General features: G+C 37.6%; 1 protein-coding gene across 20 annotated transcripts in view; it reads left to right on the top strand.

Moving 5' to 3' along the window:
* ADGRV1 (adhesion G protein-coupled receptor V1) overlaps positions 1 to 21,060 on the top strand; it is a 332,117-nt gene that overhangs the window by 118,515 nt on the left and 192,542 nt on the right. For all 20 annotated transcript variants that reach the window (XR_005603898.1, XR_002273300.2, XR_002273301.2 and 17 more), the window contains 10 exons: positions 1,031 to 1,270; positions 2,680 to 2,829; positions 3,673 to 4,146; positions 4,910 to 5,053; positions 6,311 to 6,482; positions 6,858 to 6,993; positions 8,588 to 9,435; positions 12,469 to 12,586; positions 13,486 to 13,657; positions 17,278 to 17,520. Coding sequence is in view for 16 of the 20 variants with exons in the window: in XM_020584155.2 (XP_020439744.2) it covers positions 1,031 to 1,270; positions 2,680 to 2,829; positions 3,673 to 4,146; positions 4,910 to 5,053; positions 6,311 to 6,482; positions 6,858 to 6,993; positions 8,588 to 9,435; positions 12,469 to 12,586; positions 13,486 to 13,657; positions 17,278 to 17,520 (2,697 nt within the window). In the remaining 4 variants the exon portion in view is untranslated. The remainder of the gene's footprint in view (positions 1 to 1,030; positions 1,271 to 2,679; positions 2,830 to 3,672; positions 4,147 to 4,909; positions 5,054 to 6,310; positions 6,483 to 6,857; positions 6,994 to 8,587; positions 9,436 to 12,468; positions 12,587 to 13,485; positions 13,658 to 17,277; positions 17,521 to 21,060) is intronic.

Below are 21,060 nucleotides of genomic sequence, written 5' to 3'. Positions count from 1 at the left end.
GCATTTTGCTTTGAGAGCTTTCTCAGTGACTGATTTCTATTAGGATAATTACAGTTTTTTATTAAACATGAATTACTTATAGTTGCAGTATAACAGAAAATGTTGCTACCCGTTTAAACTCCTCTTTCTCCTCCTGCTTGCCTTCTTTTATTATGGTATTGTGTACATTGTTCTGAACTAGCTCCTAATCCCACCAAAATTATGGTTAACTTCATGTACTACCACTAGTTTAATTCAGGAAATTGCTTACTATGAGTTTTCTAGAGTGTTTTTTTACTCTATACAGACCATTTATAAAGTGAAGGTGTAACTATAAAACATGGCAGGCCTTTTATAGTCTTGTCAAATGATTGGAAAATTTGCATTAAAAACCATGAGCTCCTCTTCTCCACATAAAAATTGCCTAAGTCTTTGACTTTTTCTAGAAGTCATTGGAGAAAAGTGGAAAACAATTAAATTACCAAAATAATAATTGTAAAGTGCTGAATATGACCTCCTTAAAAGCAATCTAATTTGTGGGAATTGCTGGAAATGCTATAGCTAATCAGGCTGAAGAAATATGAAGGATTCATAGTTTCCTTCATAATCTGAAGCATTGAAAACTTTTATGATAGAAAATGCTTATTTTCAGACTTGACCTCACACTTCAAAGGGAAATGGTTTTGATCATGAGTACTCATGTGGGAGGTTTTGCAAAACAAGTCATAAAAGGGCAGAGAAGTAGACACTGGCCTGTGTGATTCCTTCTATATGCTAAAGAAATCTTAGTTTCTTTTCTATCATCTAGAATTTAATAAACTGGCATTTTGACTAACACTACAAAATTCCCATTTGTAAATTTGCAAGTTTACTTTTCCAAAGGCTTCTATATTTTGCCCCATAGAATTAATTATGACTATTTTGTATCCTGTATTAACAGCAAAGATTTAAACATAGCTAAGTACTTTTGGAACTTATTCTGTCATTTCTCCCATTGGGATGCTATTATAACATATCACCCCTGTAAATCTGAAAATGATCTCTTCCACAGATTAACTGGGACATTTTGGGACCCAATTCAGAAGAGATTTTGTCTCCCCTGAATAGTGACATTGGTGACCCTGTGAATGGATCATTCTATTTTGAAGAAGGAGAAGGAGGTCTGAGAACAATTAATCTACAAATCTATCCTCATGATGAAGTTGAAGTTCGGGAAACCTTCATTATTCGACTGAGCCTTATGAAAGGTGAAACAGAAATAGATTCTAAGGCAAACAGCATTACACTAATAGTAAGTTATTATTGCTTCTCTTTTTTCAGAGATTTCTGTTGATATTGGTATTTATCCTGCAAAGCTTTTAAAAATGAATCACAATGATTACTGAGTCATTTGCCTTTTTTGACCTTTGTACTATTGTGGTGTATTGTGTTCAATTCTGAAAGAAAAAGGGCAGAGAATCTGTCAGTAAAAATTGGTATAAAAGCGCTGAGCTGGCTCTCTTATTTGCAATTTTCTATAGTTCTCTTTGGAAAGAGCACGGATTAAGCCCACATTTCTATATGTCTATATGTTGTGGTTTAAACTCAGGAGGAAATTAAACCCCACTCAACTGATTCCCTTCCCCTATGCCCTCTGGTGAGAGTGAGACAAAAACCAGTGTTTCTGAGTCGAGATAAGAAAAATTTACTTGAAAACACCAATTAGATGAGAAACAAACAGTTACAGCAACAATATTAATGACAAAGGGATACAATAGAGAGTGTGATTTACACACAAAAAGGTGCTCACCACCAAAGCTCCACCAAGACAAAGACAAAATGTCTTTTTTCCCTGAGCCAGTAAAAAACAACGATGGACAAATCATACACACACACACACACTCCTCCCCAAATCCTGAGACAGCAAAAACCAGTGATGGACAAACTCTCCAGGCTGGACCCCTTGGCCTACACCTGCACCGACCACAATCATGCGTGTGTGTGGTAGATAACAGTGATCTGGACACATCCACAGCTCCAGGCTCCAACCCCTCAGCAGCTGCAAGAAAAGTAGGACATTGTCACTCTTGACATCTTCTTCAGAGGAAAGGAGAAAATCTGACTTCTCACAGTGCAAGAGAAATGCAGATGTTTTTGAGAGAAGGCAGAGTTATCAAAGACAAATTAGTGCTCTAGGGATACTACAACTAAGGAAATATTTATAAGGCTGCTACAAGAAGCCCTCAAAAAAATCTCTCCTAGAAATTGTATTTTTATTTTATTATCTGGTCTGTAAAGTGTTGATGGAATTAGCTCTTATTTGCACAGTCCCCTCAGGAAGTCAGGTCACCCCAAATTCTTGTTGCAGCTAATGGCTCACACAGATGGATATAGATGAGGTCTCTTTCCCATAGTGCTGAGATTGCAAACTGATCGTGCGAGAAGTGTTTCTGTATACTAGCTCAAGGTGCCTGAGCATTTCTTGCTTTAGTATCAAAATATTCAGATGAAGCATTTGAAATATAACTCTTGTTTTTTTTCTTCCTTGGACACGGGAACTGAAAACTGAAAAGGGGACACTCAAAACTTTCTCTGCTGTATTTAAAACTAACAGATATGTGCCCCTTTACCACCTAGCAGTGGAAATCTTAGTGGTTTGAAGAAGAATACAACTCACACTACATTTCTAGTTATTTAAATGTTTGTTTACCTTTTTTACAGATAGAGAAGTTTGGTGATCCCAATGGAATTGTACAGTTTGCTCCTGAATCATTAACTGAGATTAACTATGCAGAACCCTCAGCAGACGAAGGGCCACAAAGTATTACACTGTTTGTCAAACGATTTCAAGGCATTCTGGGGAATGTAACGGTATTCTCACTCTTCCTAGTAAACAGTATAATCTGAAATCATCCTCAATGTCAATGTATGGAAAAATATCTTATTCTGTGCTTTTCAATTGCTTGTTTCTCAAATTCGTTTTCCTAAATGTTGCCTTTTAGACTGACTTTAAGAAGGGCTTAGCCCTAGTAGTTGTGGTTTGGATAGTAAAATTCAGTCTTTCCTGGTTAGGGGAAATAAAAGAAAAACAATACTGCTGTGCTCCTCTCACTTTCTTCCTCTCCCCATTTTGATGGGAGAACAGAAGAGACCATACTTTCATAGTGAGTTTTCTTTGAGGTCATCACAATTTACTTTTTTTAGACAGAATCAGACTTCAGGTTTCTTTGAACCATGCACATTGTTTTTTTACCTAAAGTTGTTCAGAAGTCAGCGTTTTAACAGGAACTCATTTAATTTAAAATAAATTGATCAATTAATAGAAGCATCTGCTGTGTTTAATGAGAGTTCTTCATTCCTTTCCTATGTGAGGAATACTGGAAACAGGAAAAACAGCAAGGGTATTTTGGTCTAACAATAGAAAAAAATTTGAAAAATATTCATAGATTCCACATAGTTTTACATAAATCTTCTGAAACTAGACAAGGGAAATATTTATATTCATAGTACTGTTAATGGAATAACACCCTCTTTAGTAAAATAGTTTGTGTGATAGGATATTCTTCCTATGCATACCTAAAGAAATTTTTATTTTACACATTTAAAAGCAGTCTCTTCCATATCCTGTCTATACTGAATCCTGAATACACAAGTTTCTGACATTGCAGGTAATTTTTCTTTCTTTTATGTTTCCATTTTCTGTACTCATTTCAGGTTTACTGGGAAATATGTAGTGAATCTGACATCACGGGTGACTTTCTTGAGACAGAGGGATCTGTTGTGATTGCTGATCAGCAGAGTACAGCTGAGATAATTATTTACCTGTTACCTGATGATGTTCCAGAACTGGATGAAAACTATGAGGTGAAGCTGATTGCAGTGGAAGGTGGAGCAGATTTAGACCATGAGAAAGGCGTTTCAAAGATCACAGTGTTAGCAAATGATGATCCTTATGGAGTGTTTGCCCTGTACTCTGATCAGCAGTCAGTATTGGTAGAAAAAACCTTGGATCGATATGTTCAGGTTAATGTAACTCGGCATGCTGGGGCATTTGGAGAAGTGATAGTCAAGTACCGTGTCATATCCCTTCATGATGAAGCACTAATTGAACCTGAGAATGAGGTGGGATTCCTCACAATAAAGGATGGTGCCAGCTTTGGAGTAAAAAGAGTGCCAATAAGCAACCAGGTGTGTACTACTCTTTTAGCTCCTGTGATATCTGTTGTTTTTATTTGTTTCATCAGAATACAAATAAGATAAAAAACTCTCACTAGTATCAGCTGTGAAGAAGCAGAAAAGAGAGTTTTGGTGTTATGAATTTCCTGTTTATGGAGTAGAACTGGGTTTGAAAATCACATTTTCTGATAATAATTGCAAAATCACTGCTATGCATGTGTTCAAATATTTAATGTTTCTTTACATTGTTGCTTTGTGTTACTATCAGTTCAATATTTTATTATTACATGTATGCAGATATTTTCTCAAGTTTCCCTTTTTGGTTGTAAATAGTGATCTGTCATTTGTGACTCGTGAAGCAGAAGACAAATGCACCTGCAGTCCTCTGTGTTTCCTGTCTGTTTATCATTATTATCACAGTCTTACATCCACCCTTACATGCTCTTACAAACATCACAGATATTTTTAACCCCAAGGATTAAAAAATCAAGTTAAGGCCCACTGCGTCAGATGCAACTTTTTAAGATGGCAATAGTTTCTTTAAAAATTCACTTTCCATCAAACTGTCGGCGGATTACTTTCACAATATTGGTGGCTTAACTGTAATTCTTTTGAGAAACATAATCAACAAAACACTTGTCTTGAAAATGCTGCTTTTTTGTATGTAAGCAGAACAAAATCTGCAGATTGTTCTGTTAATTATTTGAACTGTTGGATAACATGGTTTTAGTGGAATTAAATTTCTACCTTTTTAACTAAATTCTCTCTCTCAAAGGCATTTATTTCACTGGGCTTGAATTTTACTCTGGAACTGACTAATGTAAGCCTGGTTAGGGGACGTGCCAAGGATGTGCCTAAAATATTAGAAATAGCAAAGTCTGCTTTGGTGCTTATTCCTGAGGAAGCTGCCAATTCACAGGTAAGTAGCCTGGTTGTGGTGTCATGTTCACAACCCAGAAGAAAGGTACACTTCATTACATACGATACCTCTTATAAGAACTCAGTGAAGTTTTCATTGTAATCAATATGACAGAAAATATTTTCCTGTTATTACTTGTGCTGTATGTCATTCTTTCCTCTGATACAAATTCTTATATAAATGTTTTAATATACTTGGAAAAGGCCTCTTCATCTATAAAATGTAAGTAGTGTAAATATTTACATGAAATGGGAGTTCTAAGACTTAAAGGAAAATAAGTAAATCTGGACAATGTAGTTTCTATAAGTACAACAACCCCAAAGCAGATATTACCATGTATTCAGTATTATGTGCAAAAAGAGATGGGATCTATGCTGGGTGTTAATGCAGATGTCAGTAATCATTGAGTGATAAATTTTCCATTTGTCTATTTTGTATGAGAGTGGGAAATGATAATTTGCCTACTTTGATATGGTATGTGTGCTACCGTCCCCTTTTTTTATGTCAGGCAAAGGTAATAGCATGATGAGGTTTTAACTCTTAAATTTTATTGAAGTTTTTACTTAATGATTTTAATTATCTTGAAGCATTGTTCTGCTTTTTAATTTGCAATGAAACTTAAGTCAAATATACACTGTTTACAGTGTATTTCAGTGTATATTTCTGTATACACTGTTTACAGAAAGACTATTATATGCTATATACTACCATATATCCAGTTATCATTGCTCTTAGATTATGCAAATTATCTTCACTTCTATTTGCTACTCAGAGAAAAAGAAAAGTAGATCACAGTAGCAAGAATAATTTTGTGAACAATGTCATGGGGCAACCACTTACTTTTAACTGGATACACTATTAATAAGTTATTTTAGACCTATGTATATGTATATATACATGGAGAGAGAGAGTATTACTGTTATTACCTGTGAATACTGAGGGCAGGCTGAGGGCAGGTTTGATTTATTTTTCTTCTAAACAATAGACACAGATTGCTATACTCACGGTTTTCAGTACTGAAATGTCACTCATACTTGTTCCTTTTCCCTGCAATCTAATTGTCAGAAATCTAAAATTTACAAGTATTATTAAAAAGCTGTGAAGGAAATATATATATATTCCTACGTACATTGATACATACATTTATCTGTATGTATGCATCCTTATTGTAAGATGCCCATTTTACAAATTGTACTTCACATATGTTATCGTCCATTTTTATTCCATTTTCTGATAAAAGCTACTATGTTTCCACAGGTTGGCTTTGAATCTGTGATATTACGACTTACAAACATTGTAGCAGGGACAGGCCATGCTGTCATAAGCAGAAGAGGAGTTTATGGTTCTGTAATAGTTAACTGGATTTCAGGATATCCACCGGACCTAGTCACTGACTCTGTTAAACTGGGCAACATTACTCCTCCATTTGGTGAGTAGTTGCAATGTACAGCTACAAGGACAACAGCTATGACAGTTGCCTAAGTAATGATACCACCTTTTAGTTGTTTGTACCTCTACATGTTTCCTTTATTAATAAAGAGTCATTAGAATGAAATTGTGTGATCCAATTTTTATCTGTAAGGGATGTATTTACTTTACAAGAAAAAAAAACCAAAACTTTTCTTCATAGACACAGTGCTATGCCCCTGAAGGACAGCTTTACATAGGAAAAATCCTTATCATGAAGATTTCTTCTCCCTCAAAGGAGTGGAATTTTGACTAAAGTCCCTATGTCAGTATATTCCCAGGTAAAAAGAGAATTCCTGTTTAGTGATTTTGACTTGCTCCATCATTCTCCTTTCAGGTACTGTTGTATTTTCTTATAGGGAGGAAAGTAAAGTGATTTCATTTCAGGCTACTCCAAACCTAAATAAACCTGAGACATTTGCCATCACTTTAACAGCAGTGCACAGCCATGTGTCTGGTGGGGCTCGCCTGAGGTAAGGATATTACTTAGACTTCTGAGTTGCACTGATGCTGCAAGAATTATGACATGTATAGAGGTATATACCTCATACATAGCCCTATTAAATTATAGGTTGCTAGCAAATTGTAGTTCCTTCTTTGATAAATTTGTATGTCTTGTCTCACATGGAAACAAATATCAATACTGCAGATCTGGTCTGACCAGAACTAAGGCTTTTCTTCAATTCCAGTATGTTTTCTGGCATTGCGATCTAGGGTGCCTAGAATGTGTCTAGAATGATGGAGGCAGTTAGGAAACTGAGCAACCAAAATCAACAGTTTTAACCAGAAAGCTGAAGAATGAAATGGATTCTGTCAATTTTCAGTGTCCCTAAAATTCCATACTTAGATCTTAGATGACAAACATTATTTAAAATAAATCAAATGAAATAAGAAATGCTCTAAAAATGCCCGATTTATATTAAACACCTGTTTTATTCTTAAAAATTAAAACATTACATTCAATGTTTTTCATCTCCCTTAAGTTGTTATCTGTTCTTCAAACTATTTTCACTCTTCCTTATTGAAGATGAAAGTGTATTAAAAAATGGGCATAGAGTGACACTGTATGGAGAAAGGTATTGGCTTCACCATGTTAAAATTGCACTGGCAAATCTGAAGGAAGTCAGGAGTGAGCCAGATGCCTAAATTCCTCAAACTGACCCTTTCTCCTAGGCTTGTCCATCCTATGGACTCGAGTCCTCAAGCACATGTTTACTGTGCAAGTCAAATACCTTAAGTGTACTAGAGTAACCTTTCCTAGAAAACTTAAAACTGCATCCCACAAGAAGTAAAGCTCACTTTGAAGTTTTGGCTTCCTTCGTGGTGGAAGCGTCTCATGTGTTAGCCAAATCCACTCACTGTAATTGTGCCATTTGATAGCCTCTGGCATTGAATAATGGGTCAGTTCTAGAGAGAAGGGAATGACACAAGATTTAGCAGAGTCAGTCTAATATTTTGTAATAAGAAGGGGATATATTTAACAGGAACAAAGTAAATCTGAAACTGATACTGATAACAAGGCTGAGATCTGGAAAAAAAGTACTTTGATTAATATTGTAAAGAGGCAGTATTTCAAAGCCTTACTGTATATTTTAAAATAACCTCCTGTCCTTCTCTAGCTTTCTGGCTAAAACTGTAGACCTGCTAGCATCTGTCTACTTCACAGCCTTCCCTTGGTACAGGAGGTTTGTTCAATGTTTAAAACTGGTATTACTTGTAGTGGCTGTATTATATTCCTGCATTATGTCCACAGTAGGAAGACCTACTTTCCTTTGCCTCTCCATTTTCTCAGGAAGACCATATTTTTTTTATCATTTATTCAGTATCCTGGACTGACTTAGGATGCATTAAGCCTGTGGAGGGCTGTTCAATCCAAATATTGCAAAAGCATTTTTAGGGAACTTCTTTATGTCTTGCTTTGTATGGTTCCTATTTCTTCCCTCTACACATTTTTAATCCACTTTCTTACAGCCGTCATTGATTGCTCACTGAAAATTATTATGCTTTATTGTTCTACTTCTCATTATTCATATTTCCTCTGTCAATGTGATATCATTTCTGTTTCAGATCAGGATTTACAATAGCTGAAATTGAGCCAATGGGGATCTTCCAGTTTGACCTTAACTCAAGATCAGTTTCAGTTGAAGAAGATATCCAGGCAGTGAGATTACATGTTCAAAGATTGTTTGGTTTTCAAAGTAATCTCACTAAACTGACATATCAGACCATTCCAGGAAGTGCCAAACCACTAGAAGACTTTATACCCATCTACAATGGAGAGCTTATGTTTTCATATTTTCAGACAAGTGCAGTGATAGAAATATCAATAATTGATGACACTGTGTCTGAAATACAAGAATTTTTTCTTGTAAATTTGACTTCTGTGGAAATTCTGGATGTTCAGCCAATGAACCTTGACTGGAGTCCCCGTCTGAATCCAGTTTTCAGTGTTGCAACAGTTAATATCCTGGCTAATGATATTCTTCATGGAATACTAAGTTTGGGGCCAGAGTTTATTTATGTTGAAGAAGATACAAACAACAATACCTCCAACACAGCAGTGCTTCAGATCAGAAGGACCAAGGGATTTACTGGTGATATTAAAATAACTGTTAGAACCTTTGGGGGAGTGAGTGCACAGAGTGGAGTAGATTTGTATCCTTTTGGAAATGTTTATGGAAAATCAAACTTCACATGGGCAATGGAAGGGGAAGATTTTGAAGAACAGACAGTCTCTCTGACTTTGCTGGATGGAGAAAGTGAAAGCCAGGTGTCCATAAAAATTTTTGATGATGATGAGCCTGAAGGACAGGAATTGTTTTATGTTTTCCTCTCAAATCCTGAATATGGAGTTCAGATTGTGGAAGGAAAGGATGAACATGGATTTGCTGCTTTTGCAACAGTAATTATTGAAGGTAATATTATTTCCTCCAGGAAATTAGTAAATATATTTGACTTAAAAAACCGTAAATAACTGTATGTTCTTTTAGCAATTTTCATGTAAAATTTGAATTCTATATAATAATAAACAGGTTATTCTATTCCCAAATCCAAAGTTTTCCAGACCAGAGGAAGTATCTAATGTACGAAGCCCACTTATCATCCCTCAGAAATGTAACTCAAAATACATCTATATGTGCTACTTATCTCTGTTCTTACCCTTTATGAAGGGAGAATGCTGAGTGTAAGTGTTTGTGTTGAAGATGGAGTAGCATTGCAGGCTCATTTGTTTTTTTCCCATTTTTCTTGTTCCAACCCTTCCTCCTGGGACATGAGGTTCCCATTTCAGTAGATCCATGACTTCCAAATTCAAAGAGTAAGTGGGATACTTTATGATACAGACCTGTGACTATGAGAAGAGTCACCAATTAACTATGGTATGAAAAGGAAAGTGTCCAAGAAGAAACTGTTATAGAACAGCTGGGCTTCCATTGTTTGTTCTCAGTATTGCATAAATGATCCTTTCTCACAGTACTGTAGTGCTGCATTCAGACCAAATATTTTGTATGATAATTGTAAATGCTGACCACTTCTTGAGAGTTTGTGGCACAAAAGGATCACTGCCTTTTTGCTTGCTTTGTTTCTAAAGACCAGATGATTTGTATTTTGCCACTTAAGGTACTTTGCTTTCTCAAGTTCGAGAATGCTTTAAGCTTTTTTTCTTTTTGTTTTACCTTGTTTTCCCTTTTCCTAACTTAGTCTATGAAATATGATTTCGTAAAAAAAAACGTCATGGGGCATTTGAATACAGGAAGACTTAGTTCCTGCTGAGACCATAAGATGACCTAAAAGAGGAGAGACATAAAAATTTACTGATCCATTTTTTAAATAATGCATTATGGCAGCAGTGCTTGATGGGAGACAGTGAGTATAAGTTGAAGTGAGATTTAGCCTGCATATTTTTTTCTATTGAGTACAGAGAGGCAGTGGCACAGGTTGCTTGGGGAGGTTTGCATGGTCTCTCTCCATCCCTGGAATTTTTTAAAGCCCCAACTAGACAAACCTCTGAGCCATCTGGTCTGGTTTCAGAGCTGATTCAGCTTTGAGAAGGCTGTTGGACTAGAGACTTACAGGGCCCTTTTAGCCTGAATTGTGTTGGCATTTGGTCACATGTATTTCACACACTTCGTATTTTTAAGTCTTTCATTTTTTTCAATGGATGGAGTGTGTACAGAGTACAAAAAACAGTTTCTGTTTTCATTCTTTGCTACTATTCTTAATTTACACTCTAGAATTTCAAATATTAGCATTTCTTAGTTTTATTTTAATCAGTAGAATAATAACAACTATTTTTGAAAGTAAATTCCTTATGAGAGTCCTGGCAGCATTTTTGCATGGGAGCTTGTATTTTCAAGTGTAGTCATCCTCTGCTTCTGGGGATGGAGGGCAGGAATGGGCATACATAGTCACCAAAGAAGAGCTTTTCTTTCAGTCACTGTGCAACTGTGAGAAAGTGATGCCAGAGCTCCAACTTCCCCTAGCTTTTAGTTATCTGTCTACCTTACCAGCTGAATATAAACCAATGTTAACTGTAATATAAATTAAGTTTTAGAAAGAAGTTGGGAATTGCAACAAATTTTAGGCTAACTCAATTTTAGGCTAAACAAGAAAGTAAGGTCCAACATTACTGGGATTTTTGTGTATTTAGATATTCTTAAGAAATCAATGTGGGTATTGAGAACTAGGATTAAGCTGTGCTGCTGGATGAGTCTGTGAAGCAACCAAGACTGTATACAAAAACAGATCATATGAAACACTTTCCCTTCATGTGCATTGGCATGGTAGAATTTACCATGGAAGTAACCAGTCCCCTGGGTATGCACATTAACTGCAGAAGTATGTTTATAGGCACAGGTTGGAATTTGATCTTGTATCGAATCCCACAGAAATGTATTAATGTGTTCTAGAGTTACTCTCTCAGTACAAAGTGTCCATACAGTTGGAACATGAGACAACACATTAAGGAGAAGGGTCAAAGCATGTACCTGCATTTAAGTGTATAGATAAATACCATAGGTTAAATATTTGTGCATGCATATAAGCAAACACACAGTTTCTGTTCATCTTACTATATATATTTACATTTAGTAAGCACTGGGGTGGAAGTAGATTGCTTTTTCAATTGCAGAGTAAAGCCGTCACTACCTGCAAGGAGAAATCCTTTAGAAGCAAGATTTGATTGGGCACTGCAAAGACATTTATTTCCCCTCATTAACACCGGGATTTTTTTATCTTCCACTGGTGTTTTTCTGAAGTTACTTACATTCCCCTGAGAAAAATGTGGTTTTTTGCAGCTCACTAGTTCCACACATGGAATTAAAGATGCAAGAGAAAAGCTGATGTAATAATCTGTGAAAATGGATGGCTGCAACAACATCCTGGATAGGATGAATAAGAAAGCTTAAGTTATGTCATTGGAAGCCCATCTTTATCCCATTACCTACTGCTTCAATGTTGTTCACCTAGGCATATGTTGAGGCCCATTTCTGTTCAGACAGAATTTTTAAGATTTCTGATAAACATAGCTGGAGTGATTATCTCATAAAGGCATTGTAAGCAAGGTTTTTGACACTGATCTGGAGATTACTGTAACATCTAGTCTCTTGAAGCCAAGGTACACAGAATTCAGTCAGTTTGTTGAATGTTGCTGAAAATACAAGCTTACATGCAAAAATGCTGCCAGGACTCTCATAAGGAACTTACTTTCAAAAATAGTTGTTATTATTCTACTGATTAAAATAAAACTAAGAAATGCTAATATTTGAAATTCTAGAGTGTAAATTAAGAACAGAAATATTAAGAGAATTGAGCTGCCCCTAAATAGTACTTTGCAGCATGCTTTTGATACCTGACTGTTTGGGTTTTTAGCGGTTGTGCACATTAAAATTATAATTTATTCCCAGCTCAACTTTCTTGCTTACTACTTTCATGGACTATTTCCTACACAGGAAGTGATCTCCAAAATGGCATCCTGGGATTCATTCCAGAAGTGCAAAGTGGCCTGGTACTTGATGAAGACTCGGAAAAGAGAGAGGTGCTGCTGACTGTCACACGGCAATCAAACAGGTGCAGGCAACAGCTGATTCCAGTGCTCTTCCCACACTCTGTACACTCTGTAATATGCTGTCTTGAATCACAGGAGCTACTGTTACTGGAAGAGGTTTTCATTATAGAGTTTTATAATAAGTGTTTGCCTTTCAGCTTTTTTTTTTTTTCAGCCTTTAATAGTGTCACAGATTTTGGCAAAGGGGCATTTAAGTTGTGAATATAATTAAGTCTGTCACTGTATTGGTATAAAGCAGAAACAAGAAGAATCTCAAATGCTTACTATTTTATACTGTAAGTCAGCAAGTGTGAAGATTTTGCTTAAGGTAAAGTATTTGCACTGCTAAAGGTGTAACTCCAGTTCTCACCTCTCTCTGTAATGTAAGTAGCTATGAATACTACAAGGAGCAACTAAGAAGTTATGTAAGTGCCAGTACGCTTAAGTCTTCACTTCTTTCCTAATTAGTACTTATATATGTTGTACATTTATGTGTACCTTAAAGAAAAATGCTCAGGTATGGTAAATTCCTTACACTTACAGGAAAGAAAAATTCTACCTGGCTTTCCAGGCCAATGGTTACTGTAGTATTAATAAAAGTACTTGGGCACATCCCTGCTTTCCAAGCACCAGTGTCTCTTATTCAGATAATTGCATGTTATCTGAGACAAAAATTCAGAAGAATCTGGGTTCCCATAATTACTTTATTTTCTTCTTCTGTTACATTTCTTTTATAATCTAAATAGATTTTAGAGGAAGAAATTTAAACAAAAAGAGCTATTTTTTTAATTGTAAAGCAGTTGATTCCCTAATGATTAGTTTTAAATAACAACATAAAATGTATGTTATGTCTGTGGTTTATGTTTCCTAAATCGGTTGTGCTCTCCTTCAGTACATGCATACTCTTCTGTTTTGCTTATAGAGCTTTTGAAGATGTGAAAGTCTTCTGGCGTGTGACCTTTAATAAAACAGCTGTTGTCCTTCTGAAGGATGGTGTGAACTTGGAGAATGAACTTGTATCTGTGCTGGGAGCCACGACCTGCATAGCAGGTCAAACAATGTGCAACATCTCCATTGAAATAAAACCTGATCATGTAAGTAATTATTGGTCATTTATGTACAGCATTGAATTGCAATTTATCAAGATGAAAAAACTCCTCCAATCCAGAGGAACTGATATTTAGTTTGACAATAGTAACTTGATACCTGCTCGGTTTCTCTGGAACGTGTTTATTTATAGGCTTGTACTGCCTCCATTGTGACTAGTAAAAATTTGGGAAGGAGATAAGTATTTAGTTTGGAGAGTAAAATGCAGATCTTAGATTTTTATGTAACATATATAAAAAAGAATGTAGTTGTTTCAGTGAAATGTTTGTTCATACGCTCTTATCCTTCACACAGTAAGTTTTTCATCTATCAAAGCATTTCTTAGGGTGGTTTACGGAAAACATATTCTGTAAGTAATATCTCATTCCACAAAAAAACCTTTGAGTCTAACTTGTGTGTAATTTTATTTTCCTAAATCTAGCACAGTGATCTGTGAAAACTCATAGAACTGCATAAGAATCTGAGTGTCTAAAAATCTGTCACTGCTCGCATCCACCTTGTGAATAGTGAAGTTCAGTTTAGGAGTCATCATCCACTAAATTGCATTTGTCAGTTGGGTATGTCTAAGTCTAAGAACCTTGTGAGAACCAGTTGGCACTATAAAATACAGACATGATTGTATTAACACAAAGCACAGTGTTCAGTCATTTTTATTGAAAAGAGAAGGAAAAAATATTTTAGTGCGAATACTCAGTAGTTAAAGTAATCCGTTAAGAAAGGAAGGATTAATGTTTGCCATTCTTTTAAAGTTGAAGAGTTTTAAATTTTCTAAGAAATTATCCTAGCATCCAGGCTAGTGGCAAAGCCAAGATTTGGACAGTGGAAAAGGACTAGATGGGAAGATTTCCATGTTTTTTCTGTCTCAGTTCTAGAAAATACCGCAAGATGCTGTATGTGGGAAACCAGGATTTCCCATTTAGGAAGCAGCACGCATTCCCTTAGTTCCAGAAGAGGGCCATTTCCCTTCTCCATCATCAGAGGTTATCTTTACATTACAGAGCCAATGAATACATGTATAGGGCACAGACTGCCTTGCTGAGTAAACTGAGATTATGAACCTCTTTAGCCCACAGAAGTTATATCAGTATTTAATGACAGCAGTGCAGAAGCTGCAGAGACATGCAGTTGTGCCACATGAAGCACAAGCCTGTGCCACTCTAGCAAGTGCTAATGGAAGGCTAAAGCTCCCCATTCATTCCAGTAAAATTGTCTGTCATTTGTCAAGAACATTTCATTCAAAAAATTACTTAGAAATTTAATTGAAAATATATGCTATTTGTCCCTCCAAATATTTCCTAATTCTTCTTCCAGTTCTTCTTTCATAAGTTAGCAGATAAATTAGTAGTAAATACATTAAAAAATGATGAAATAATAAATACATTAAATAAGTACTTTACGTTTTTGTAGGATACATTCCAGCTTTTGTAAGTTTTACTTAGTCAGATGTACTGATTTTATTAGCTAAAATCCTAGAATTAAAGTAGGATTTCCAAAAATTCAGAGCTGAAACACAAAGCTTTTTTATGTAGTGGGTTGACCCTGGCTGGATGCCAGGCATGCCCCAAAGCCTCTCTATCTCTCCCCTCTGCAGCTGGGCAGGGGAGAGAAGATATAACAAAAGATTTATGAGCTGAGATAAGGACCAGGAGAGATCATTCACCAAACACCATCATGGACAAAACAGGTTCAAATTAGAGATATTAATTGAATTTATTACTAACAAAATCAGAGCAGGATAATGAGAAGTAAACAAAGACCTTAAAACACCTTCTGCCCTCCCCTCCCTCCTTCCAGCTCTACGTCCTCCCCTCCAGCAGCAAATGGAGTTGGGACACGGGGGTTATGTTAATTTCATCACACATTGTTCCTGCTGCTGCTCAGGGAAGGGTCCTTCCTCTGCTCCACCATGGGGTCCCTCCAATAGGAAAGTTCGTCAACATGAGTCCATCCCATGGGCAGCAGTTCTCCATAAACTGCTGCACCATGGTCATCCTTCCGTAGGGTGCAGTCCTTCAAGGACAGGCTGCTCCAGTGTGGGTCCCCCACACGGTCACAAGTCCTACCAGGAAGCTTGCTCCAGTGTGGGCTCCTTTCTCCATGGGTCTGCAGGTCCCTGCCAGGAGTCTGCTGGAGTGTGGACCACCCATGGGGTCGTAACTTCCTCTCAGGCATCCCCCTTCTCTTGCAGGGAGCTCTTCCATGGGCTGCAGGTGGATCTCTGCATTCCCATGGACCTCGATGGGCTGCAGAGGTACAGCTGCTTCATCATGGACTGCACCATGGGCTGCAGAGGAATCCCAGCTCCAGCTCCTGGAGCTCCTCCTCCCCCTCCTTCTTAACTCACCTTGGTGTCTGTAGAACTGTTCCTGTTATGTGTTCTCACCCTGCTCTCCTTTGGCTGCAATTACATCTGCATAATAACAGGTTTTTTACTTCTTAAATCATTATCACAGAGGTGTTACCACCATTTCTGATTGGCTCAGCCATGGCCAGTGGTGGGCCTATCCTGGAGCTGTCTGGCATTGGCTCTGCCAGACATGGGCAAAACTTCTGGCAACTTCTCACAGAAACCACCCCTGAAACCTCCACCACTACCAAAACCTGGCCATACAAACCCAGTACAAAAAATAGTAAAAACCCCCAACTTTCTTCAATTATCATCATTTTTTATAATGCTATTTTCTTGTAAAGAATGACTTCTTTTTTCTTTTCCAAGCTTGCTACTTGACAAGTGCATGCAATCGGTCCAAATAACATCATTCCAATGACTTCTGGAATCTTAGTAATCAGGTGTCTATTTTTAAACATTACATTTGTGTTGTAGGTACCAAATCAAAGATGAGGCAGAATGTCATCTTGTAAACTTAACACTGCTACCTCATTTTCCATGAAGGTTCCATGACCTGTATTTTCAGAGTGACATATTTCTCTATATGTGAAACATCACAAAAGTCTATCAAATAGTATTCTCTAAGCTCTGGGGTTTTCAATAAATGCAGTTAAGTGTGCAAATCTACTGAGATTTTAATTTCTTGTAAAAATATGCATAAACATATTAGTGTTTAAATGCTAAGGTTCTTTGTAAAATGTTTTTCAAAACTTTAACTAAGTTCAGTACTTGAATATGGGCAAGTTAATTAATTGGATTTTCAAAATTGCATACTTACTTCTGTGCAGTTTTTCCCAAAGTGAGTAGGTAGTTACCAACCTTTTTGTAAGGTAAAAAGAAAATGAAAGCGCAAATTCTTCATAAATTGTACATCTATGTAAATCCAGAATCTGGAATATGGCACTCTTGGAGAGTTTACTGTCATTTATGTCATATTTATAGCCACAATGTATGCACTATTTAAATAGCTACTTTAATGCAATAAGTTCCAAGTGAAAATCTGGGATTTAATTAATGTGTCTGACAGAGTGGTGCCCATTGCAGTATTTTTTTTAGGCTATATTTTGTTGTATTTATTGCATATTTCAGGAAGCATGCTTGTGGTAAGTGTTATTAAAGTGATCCAGTGTGTGTACAAAGTAATATATAAACATTTATTTAAAGCTGAAAGTTATTAGTCGATCTTATAATGATATGAAAATCATCCCTCACTTACAGGTACCGGAATTTGAAACTTATATTTTTGTTGAGCTGTATGCTGTAAGCACAGGAGCTGCTTTGAACAACAGTGCCAGATTTGCTTTTATAACTGTCCTGGAAAGTGATGCTCCTCATGGTTTAGTGTATTTTGCTGTGGGATCTCGATTTGCTGTGGCTTATAAGAAAACAGCTTTAATCAGTCTGCAAGTTCTTAGAGATTCTAGTACATCAATAACCACAATGGTTAGCTACAGCATGCAGGTAAGACTTACTGTACTTTAATTTATTTTAATATCTTTTTCTGATCTTTAGGAAAGCAGACTTCCAGCTCTTCAGGGAGAGAGTCAGGGGGTTCCCTGGGAGACTGTCCTCAGGGACAAGGGAGTGGAAAAGAGCTGAGAGATCTTTAAGAATGTCTTCCATAGAACACAGGAGCTAGCAATCCCCAGGAGCAAGAAATCAGGCAATGAAGGCAAGAGACTGGCATTGCTGAGTCAGAGCCTGCTGGTCAAACTAAAAAGAAAGAAGCAAATATACAGGCAATTGAAGCAAGTACAGGTGACCTGAGAAGAGTATGGAGATGGAGTGTGAATGTGTAAGGAAGGTCAAGGTGAAGCTGGAAGTGAACCTGGCAAGGGACACAAAAAATAACAGGAAGGGCTTCTAGAGGTATGTTAACTAGAAAAGGAAGGTCAAAGAAGGTGTTTCCCCCGGAAAAACAATGCTGGAAAACTGGTAACAATGGATTAATAAAAGGCTGATGTACTCAACAACTTTCTTGCCAGTCTTCACTAGCAGCCTTTATTCCTACACCTCTTAAGTGGATGGACAGAAGGATGGGGCATAGGGGAGCAAAGTCCCTCCCACTCTAAGGGAAAATCACGTTCGTGACCACCTGAGGAACCTGAATGTACGCAACTCTATGGGACCCAAAGAGATGCATCCCAGAGTCCTGAGGGAATTGGCTGATGCAATTGCCAAGACAGTCTCCCATGTTACTTGAAAAATCTTGACAGTCAGGTGAAATCCTAAGTGACTGGAAAAAGGGAATTATTATACCCATCTTTTAAAAGGGAAGGGTAGAAAGAAGGACCCTGGGAACTATCAACCATTCAGCCTCCCCTTTGTGCCTGGGAAGACCACAGAACAGATCCTCCTAGGAGCTCTGCTAAGGCACATGGAGAACAGGGAGGAGATTGGAGAGAGCCAGCACAGCTTCACCAAGGGCAAGTCCTGCCTGACCAATCTAGTGGGCTTCTATGATGGGGTGGCTGCATCAGTGTACAAGGGAAGGGCTACAAATGTCATTTATCTGGACTTCGGTAAAGGCTTTGACACATCACCCACAACATCCGTCTAAACTGGAGAGATGGATTTGATGTTGGATTCGAATGGACTGTTATTTGATGGATAAGAAAGTGGTTGGATGGTCACATCCAGAGGGCCGTAGTCAATGGCTCAGAGTTCTGATGGACATCAATGACAAGTGGTGTCCCTCAGGGATCTGTACTGGGACCAGTGTTATTTAATGTCTTTTTAATGGCGTGGATGAAGGGATCAGGTGCACCCTCAGCAAATTTGCAGGTGACACCAAGCTGAGGGGTGTAGTTGACACTCCTGAGGGATGGAATGCCATCCAGAGGCACCTGGACAGGCTCAAGAAGTGGCATCTGGGAAACTCATGAGGTTTAATAAGACCAAGTGCTGGTGCTGCCCCTGGGTCAGAGGAACGCGCAGTACAGGCTGGGGGATGAACGGATCGAGAGCTGCCCTGCCCCGAAGGACATGGGGGTGCTGCTGGGTGAGAGGCTGGCCATGCCCTGGCCATGGGCACTTGCAGCCCAGAAAACCAAACATGTCCTGGGCTGCATCCAAAGCCCCGTGGGCAGCTTTGGAGGGAGCGGATTCAGACCCTTCTGCTCTGTTCTGCTGGGACCCCACCTGCAGAGCTGCCTCCAGCTCTGGGGTCCCAGCAGAGGAAGGACATGGAGCTGTTGGAGCAGAACCAGAGGAAGCCACTCAGTTGATCAGAGGGATGGAGCATCTCTGCTATGAGGAGAAGCTGAGAGAATTGGGATTGCTCAGCCTAGAGAAGAGGCAGCTTTGGGCTGACCCGTTGCAGCCTTCCAGTACCTAAAGGAAGCCTATCAGAAAGTTGGAGAGGAACTTTTTGCATGTAGTGACAAGAGAAGAGGGAATGGCTTAAAACTGAAAGACAGTAGGTTCGGATTAGACATTAGGAAGAAATTCTTTATTGTGAGGGTGGTGAGGCACTGGCAAGAAAAAGTTGTGGATGCTGCATCCCTGGAGGTGTTCAAGGCCAGGTTTGATGGAGCTCTGAGCCACTGGTCTGGTGGAAGTTGTCCCTGTCCACTGCAGGGGCTTTGGAACTAGATGGTCTTTATGATCATTTTCAACCCAAATCATTCGTAGAAGCATAGGTTTTATTCTTAATTTTATAATTAAATAATTGGTCATTCTTTGAAGTAAATATGACTGTAATTAGCATTTATTTTAGGAAACAGTCAAACATTTGCTGGGCCTAGCTTCTTAGGTTTTCCATTAGTAAAAGACCCTTTTCTCATTGCATTGTCAGGAATGGGGTTTTTTAGCAGTTTCTTCCAGTGGCCTCAAAGAATGTGGTCAGCCAGGCATCTAATATATTTCTTTCTTTAATCTAAGGCTCTTGTGAGTCTTCAATTTTTGAGACTTCTTCATCCAAAATTAAGTTTTTATCCTGATGGATATGTATACAACATCCAGACAATACGAGACTTACTCTGTTAGGGCACAAATTTATTAATACCAGAAGACACTTATGTAATGAGAGAGACATTTAATCAAATTTTATTCAATGTTCTTGGAATACTAAACAAGAAAATTTGTTCTTCTGATTGAAAATAGCAAGTGCTAAAGTAAATTTTTTTATCCCCATTCGTTTTTGAGATGTTTACATCTGTAGCACGAGACTCTTCTGTTGACACTTTTTTCTCTTAAATGCATTCCTCACTCATTGTTAGGAAGTTTCTCCTTTAGAAGATCTGCAAAAATATGATTCCTGCCACTTCCTTGGTATCTGTGAATCCAGCATCAGGGTACAGACTGCAAGATTCTTTCAAGTTTACCATCACATTGGAATAGTACTTGGCCTGATCTACTTTGAATATGTGTGATTTTATGCCTAAAACAATTATTTTGGGGGTGGTTTATCATATATTTACCCTTTATTAATAAAAGGTTCTGCATTCTGTTGTTATATTAAATGCATATCTGTTTTAACCACATAGGTTTACGTGGTGTTTCCATGCATTTATTATATAGTAGTTGGCCAGTGTTTCAGTTAGATTGTGTGGTAACAAATTTTCACACTTATTCCATGTAAAAATTCACTATAATTTAGCTATTAAATGGAAAATAAATTGCTACTGCCCAGTGTATATTTAAGCTAAAATATAGGGGGCAATCTCTTACCCATTTATAATTTTTATAACCAACCGTCTTTGGACATTTTTAGGTTTTGAGGGTGCATGGCCAAGTACTAAAGTATTGGTATTATTAGTAGTTTTAAAATAAGAGGCCACAGCAGACAGGAAGGCAGTAACTGGAAACTGATGTTTATCTTTTCCCTACAAAGGTTTCTTAGACATTGTTGTAGTCACTAGTGCTTTTATTACTACTTACTTCCGTTTCCTAGTTCTCAGCGGGAAGGGATAAACAAAAGGAAGCTTCTCCCTGCAATTTTCACAGGTGAAGTGGTCGTGTCTAGAGCAATTTTGAACAGTTACATGCTGCATTGATTTA

This window comes from Corvus cornix, chromosome Z, assembly GCF_000738735.6.
Source record: "Corvus cornix cornix isolate S_Up_H32 chromosome Z, ASM73873v5, whole genome shotgun sequence".
Lineage (NCBI taxonomy): Eukaryota > Metazoa > Chordata > Aves > Passeriformes > Corvidae > Corvus > Corvus cornix.
This window is presented reverse-complemented; position numbering and strand designations above follow the sequence as displayed.